We start from the raw sequence: 6836 nt of genomic DNA, 5'->3' as shown, positions 1-6836 counted from the left end.
CTTTTTTAATTTATGAATAGAGAAAAAGGCAAAGCTCAAGTATACGAAAAGTATACAAAAGAGACAACCACCTTAATTGCGTCCGAAATCTAGAAAGTTAACAAGATCTATAAATGCCTTGCTGACACGCATTAATTTAAATAGATTCGTCAATGCGCTTGAAGCCATGGGAGGGGCTCATTGGCTGACAGAGAGTGTTGAATCAAGGAATATAAGAAGCTCTTGGAATGATCCTCTTGGTGCGCTGGTTGTTGGCATTCATCAGTTAGGATTATCTGGTTGGAAGCCAGAAGAATCTGCTGCTATTGAAAATGAACTCCTTGCATGGCGAGAGAGAGGTCTCTCTGAAAGAGAAGGTACACTCATCATCTTTTTTGCCTTAAGTTCTTATCAACCATTTGACTCGTTTAGTAAAGTAGTTATGCTTGCATAACAATTCATAATCCTGGTCCTTTTTTTCTTGTCTGAATAAATGATGAAGGAAATGAAGATGGCAAGATAATCTGGGCGTTAAGGCTTAAAGCTACTCTTGATAGAGCAAGGAGGTTAACTGAAGAATACTCTGAAGCACTTCTTCAAATATTCCCTCAAAAAGTCCAGGTAAGAAAAGGAAAAAGAAAACATAATTTTTCCTTGTAGGGGAAAAGATCTACACACTTTTATCATTAAAGCTTGTATACCATTAAGGTATACTTGGATGATGACTTAGATGCTTTTCTTGTTTTGTTGTAGAATTTTTGAACTGCATAATTATATTCTTTTTAATGTTTCATGACTTATGGTACTTATACTTTAGTGAAAGCAATCTCTATGTGAGATTTAGATAGACCTGAATGGCACTTGAAGTAGTTATAACTGACAAATCTTTTTCTGGCCTTCTAGCCTTTCACCCATACAATTTGAAAATTATCGGTGGAACTATCTCAGCACGTAATGCTTAACTTTTAAACTTTGAAATGAAGTGACCTGTAGTTAATAAATTCTTTCATGGCTTTTGTAGATGCTAGGGAAAGCTTTCGGAATCCCTGAGAACAGTGTAAGGACATATACTGAAGCTGAAATCCGTGCTGGGTATGATAACTTTCTTTTTAAATTATATTTCAAAAGAATTCTATGCACACTGTAGGCTAATATAGTTTGCAGATATGTCTTATGTTGGTTATTTTAGACCAGAAGATTGAAGAATAATTATCTAACCAGTACTGCTGTCTGACTTCTCTACTGGTAAATGTCATTTGTAGTGTAATTTTTCAGGTTTCAAAACTCTGCACCCTTCTCTTAAAAGCTGTTAGAAACACACTTGGTTCTCAGGGTTGGGATGTTCTTGTTCCTGGAGCTGCTCTGGGAACATTAATTCAGGTACCCTCAATTGCCTTAACTGAAATAGCATCAAATCTTCTATAATTGTATTGCTTGTTCTACCGATTCAACAGTTGAGATTTTAAATTTTACTTTAGGTTGACTATTGAGAAATTATGAAATTATAAATTTTAATTTAATTGAAGTGGCTGCAAAATCATTTTTTTAATGTTATATGCTAAGGAACTCAATTTTGGCACCAACCTTTAACAAAAGGAGAATTAAAGTGGGTACAGAATTTTGAACCATCTCCAAACATTCAAGATGAGGAACCTGGTGTATGTTTGACAGTTTTAATTGGGATGACCAAAATAGAGGTTACTTTTTAAGATAAAAGAAGTACTCCAGAAATTAGTGATTTTCTTATGCATTGGATTAAAAAAAATCCAGCCAGTCAATACAAAAAAAAGGTATATGTTTTCATAAAGTATATATATATTGGTTGATTCTTTTTTTTTTTCGTTTTCAAAATTTCGGATGATGGCAGACCAATAAACATTGTGATAGATGATTCTGGCGCAATGTCATCTATAATAGGGGTTGGAAGTCTTGTTAAGTATTTTTTTTTTTTGGATAAGTAATAAAGTAAATTAGAAACACATATTGAGGTCCTTTTTGAGCATATATAATTAGTACGCTAATACATTAATCCAGTTATCTGATTCAAAATCTCTCCTATATTAGATGAGGATTTGGTCATATATGCAGTAGGGATGATAGAAGTAGGTCATATATGCAGTGGGGATGATTTGGTCTAAAATGCTTATTTTCCCTATATAGGCGTTGAAGCATTGAATAAGAGCTGATCATGCATTCACCATTAAAGATCTTTCTTTCAAATCCATGAGTGTTTCCTCCACCCTAGGGTTGGATAAAAATGAATCTTGATGCTGCTTTAGGTTCTGGTGGTCTATTGCTTGGCATGCGAGCTTAACATTTCGGGTGATATGCTGGATCAATGGGCCTGTAACATAAGTTTCAGGCCATTTCTTATTCATCTTCCTTCTAATATTATAGGGGATCTCTCTTGTATACTACCTGTGTATACAAGTTGCGTCCCTCGGCGCTTTCTAATGATATAGGGGATAAAAATCAATCTTGATGCTGCTTTATGTTCTAGTGATCTATTGCTTGGCATGCGAGCTTAACATTGCGGGTGATATGCTGGATCAATGGGCCTCCTACATAAGTTTCAGGCCATTTCTTATTCATCTTCCTTCTAATATTGTAGGGGATCTCTCCTGTATACTACATGTGTACACAAGTTGCATACTTGCGTCCTTCAGTGCTTTCTAATGAAATTGATTTACTTGTATAAAAAATAATAATAATAAATAAAATAAAATAAAATTGTAGGGCATTCTTTTGGAGTTTGTGGTGGCATGGGCTAGTTGGCTGTGCTTTCTTCCTATTTGTTGTTCATTTCTTTGATTTTTGGTGTGGATTTGCCTAGTTAAAGAAATTATTATTTTAATAAAATGGACTTGAATAGTTTCTTTGCCAATGGATATCCTAGGATTTGAATCATGATGATTTTATTTCGAAATATTTGCTTCACATAAACTGGTGAAGTTGTTGTTTCTTATATATATATATATATATATTTTTTTTTTTCCTTTTGTGCTATAAATCCTCGTAAGATAAGTACATCAGCTTGAAACCCCAAATCGCCTGTTCTACTTGGTTTCTTCTAGCGGTTTATTAAATTGCTAACCATCCATATAACATTAAGTTACTTGACTTCAGGTTGAAAGCATTATACCTGGTTCGTTACCATCATCAGTGGAAGGACCTATTATTCTTGTTGTCAGCAAAGCAAATGGAGATGAAGAGGTTTTAAAAATTCCCTATCACAATAACGCTTTTATTTTTGAATATCATCATACCATAATACATAGCAGCAACGATGTAGACATGTGAACTTAAATTTGAATATTTGGCATGCAGGTAACAGCTGCTGGGAGTAACATAGTAGGAGTTGTACTTCTGCAAGAGCTGCCTCACTTATCTCATCTTGGCGTTAGGGCTCGCCAAGCAAGTCTCTTTTCTCTAAAGATTTCCACATTTCTTAAGAGATATCGAATTAAAATTTATTGCAAAGATCCTTAAATTCTAATGTTAATTTACAGGAGAAGGTTGTTTTTGTGACATGTGAAGATGATGATAAAGTTGCTGATATACAAAGACTTACTGGAAAATATGTTAGGTAATTTTTCTGTAATCTCTTTGCCTTTTAGTCTATTTTTGGTTAGTTGATCCATATGTTTTTGAAATTTCACTGTTATTGATGATTTGCATCATGTGTTCTGATGCTTTGACTTTTTCTTTTGTTTGTTTCTGTGTTTGTGGAATTTTGCAGCTTGGAAGCATCGTCGGCGGGTGTTAATCTAATTCCAGCTACATCAAATAATAGCATTAGCGATTCTGCTGTGAAATCTGTGTCTGGTGATGGCTCATCCAGAGTTACAGCCCCAGGACCTCTTGATCCTTCCTTGTCTGCTGTTAAGGCCCCTTACTCCAATCAGGTAGGATATTGTGTATTTATTATTCTGGTTTCCTCCCTCAAAATGTCTGATACATTGATATCAATGGTAATAGTTGTATGTTCATCCAGGGTGTTTTTGCTAGAGGAGTTATACTGCTTGCTGATGCGGATGCACAGAATTCAGGTGCAAAGGCTGCTGCTTGTGGTCGCTTATCTTCTTTATCAGCAGTTTCTAATAAAGGTAATATATGTGGTGATTGGGACTGCATCATTTCTTCCTGAGGGAAAATAGAGCATCTAAAGAAGACTTATCCTTTCTAACTGGCTTAGTATATTGTCTCCTTGTTTTCGAAATATTTAATTGATTCGGCTCCTAATCCCTTGCCAACTGTGTTGGATATTGTCTTGATTTATTTCTGATCTTATATCTTTTAAAATGCTATAACCCCGAGAGGAAAATGAATCTCATAAGGTAGAGAATACAAATAAATCTAAATTGAGAAGTCTAAGCTAAAGAAGTTTTGAGTTTGCAATAGAGTAGAGGGTTGAGCTGTGGTCATCCTTCTATCTGGAACTTTATATTTTTATTTCTTATTGTTTTTAATTCGTTCTTTTCTTTATTTTTTCCCCTTTCTTTCTAAAGATACCTTTGAAACTGTTGAATGGTAATTTGCCCAAAAAGCTTAAACTTAGGAAGTGAGCCAACAATATATATCAAGCATTCCTTGCTCCAACGATCCCTCATGTTGGCCCATCCAGTAAACCTTGACTGAATGACTGCTGTGCACGTATAGAACATTAAAAAACCTACCATAATTGGGTTACCAAGATTTGGACCTCACAGCCAGCTATGCTCTAATACCTGTTTGAATTGTCATCGGTCTCAAAAATTTAAGTTATTTGAAGAAGGCCAATGATGTATATCTAGCATACCACGAACAAAAATAAACTACTGGAGATACTATACAGAAGTTCATTTTTTATGCAACAAATTAAATGGTTCATCGTGATGCTACTTCTGTACAATTCTGTATAGGCACTTTGGGATTGCAAGCCTAGGTACAATTCTGGGCATAATACTTGTACAAAAAATGGGCAAGGACTAATATTTCATTCCCTTGAAAAGAAATTTTTGGTTAACTTCCTGGCTGTAATGTTTTCTAATTTTCTGATGGACTTTTTTACTGACAGTCTACAGCGATCAAGGGGTGCCAGCTTCATTTTGTGTCCCTACAGGGGCAGTGATACCATTTGGCTCTATGGAATTGGCATTAAAGCAAAGTAAATCCATGGAAACATTTAGGTCTTTCCTAGAACAGATAGAAACAGCTAAACTGGAAGGCGGTGAACTTGACAAACTATCCTGTCAGCTACAGGAACTGGTCTCTTCCCTACAACCCCCAAAGGACGTCATTGATAGCATAGGAAGAATATTCCCTGGCAATTCCCGTTTGATTGTTCGTTCAAGTGCCAATGTTGAGGACTTGGCCGGAATGTCAGCTGCTGGACTTTATGAATCAATTCCCAATGTCAGTCCTTCAAATCCGACAGTTTTTGGAAATGCTGTTAGCCGAGTATGGGCTTCGTTGTACACTCGGAGAGCAATTCTCAGCCGACGAGCTGCTGGTGTGCCTCAGAATGAAGCTTCTATGGCAATTCTGGTGCAAGAAATGCTTTCACCAGACCTATCCTTTGTGCTCCACACAGTTAGCCCTACAGACCAAGATCATAATTCTGTCGAGGCTGAGATTGCTTCCGGCCTTGGTGAAACCCTGGCTTCAGGCACTCGAGGCACACCCTGGCGTCTATCCTCTGGGAAGTTTGATGGCCAGGTGCGAACACTGGCATTTGCGAATTTCAGTGAGGAGCTTGTGGTGCTTGGTGCAGGTCCTGCTGATGGGGAGGTTATCCATTTGACTGTAGACTACAGCAAGAAGCCGGTGACAGTTGATCCGATTTACCGCCGGCAGCTTGGTCAGCGCCTCTGCGCAGTTGGTTTTTTCCTTGAACGGAAGTTTGGCTGCCCACAGGATGTGGAAGGATGTGTTGTTGGGAAAGACATCTACATAGTCCAGACACGCCCACAGCCCCAGTAAAAAGAGCACTTCTGAGCCAGTGCTCTCCTTTTCAGGCACTATTGATCTTCACGAATGTAAGCGGTAGCTGCCAAATAAATCCACACTTTGTAGAAGCTACACGTGTGATCTAAGGTGACACGGTAAAAATATGGCTTTTGTAAGCTGCTTGTTGATAGTTCAGACATGCATAAGGCTCAGAAAATGCATAATAAAAATAGTAAAAATAATGAGTTGAATATTTCTATGAAAACGCATAATAAAAATAATAGCCTTCCTTCTTTTCCCTTCCGGGGTTGATGCCAGGTGGCACTTGCCCACTGGAATCGGTAAAACTCATCATTTCTTAAATTTTTAGAACATCTGTAGTTTGCAGTTTGCACTATCGTTTAAATCGTCTTTATCCTCCTACTAGCTAATTATCTCAAGTAAAATCACTCTACAAGGCTAGGCTTGGGTACTTATATTTCACCCCAGGCCCCCTCTCAAAAAAAAAAAAAAAAAAGAAAAGAAAAGAAAACGAGACAGAAAGGCTGATCTAGGTTGGGCTTTATTTATTAACTAGCCAAGAAATTGATTGAGCATGAATGTTCTGTCCGCAATCAATGGGCCTAAAACATCTTCTTGATTCTGCCCATGAAGGCTAGACCGTAGAGCATTCACACTAGGTTCACCAAAGGTAAAATGCTTGAAAGAGCTCAAAATCACATTCCGTTAGCTGAGGGCCGAGGCTAATGGAATGTGAATTCACCAAAAAAATAAAATAAAAAACATTAAAATATCTTAATATTCCCTCTCTTCTCTCCTTTGTTTTTTGCCCCTCCTATTTTGCTTATCTTCATTCTTTAGTTCTCTTCTCTCTTTGTTTATCTCACATAGCGTCGACGGAACTGCAAGTCCAACCAGTGTGGATAAGT

The 6836-nt window shown here is 37.1% G+C and overlaps 1 protein-coding gene across 1 annotated transcript in view; it reads left to right on the top strand.

Moving 5' to 3' along the window:
• LOC132176977 (phosphoglucan, water dikinase, chloroplastic) overlaps positions 1–6205 on the top strand; it is a 19309-nt gene extending 13104 nt beyond the window's left edge. The window contains exons 14-19 of the mRNA XM_059589154.1: positions 3106–3192; positions 3307–3393; positions 3489–3565; positions 3719–3884; positions 3974–4085; positions 5036–6205. Of these exons, the coding sequence (XP_059445137.1) occupies positions 3106–3192; positions 3307–3393; positions 3489–3565; positions 3719–3884; positions 3974–4085; positions 5036–5940 (1434 nt within the window). The 3' untranslated portion in view covers positions 5941–6205. The remainder of the gene's footprint in view (positions 1–3105; positions 3193–3306; positions 3394–3488; positions 3566–3718; positions 3885–3973; positions 4086–5035) is intronic.
• The last annotated feature ends 631 nt before the right edge of the window (positions 6206–6836 follow it).

This window comes from Corylus avellana, chromosome ca4, assembly GCF_901000735.1.
Source record: "Corylus avellana chromosome ca4, CavTom2PMs-1.0".
In the NCBI taxonomy this organism is placed as follows: domain Eukaryota; kingdom Viridiplantae; phylum Streptophyta; class Magnoliopsida; order Fagales; family Betulaceae; genus Corylus; species Corylus avellana.
The sequence above is the reverse complement of the archived record's forward strand: the minus strand, read 5'-3'. Positions and strand labels throughout refer to the sequence as shown.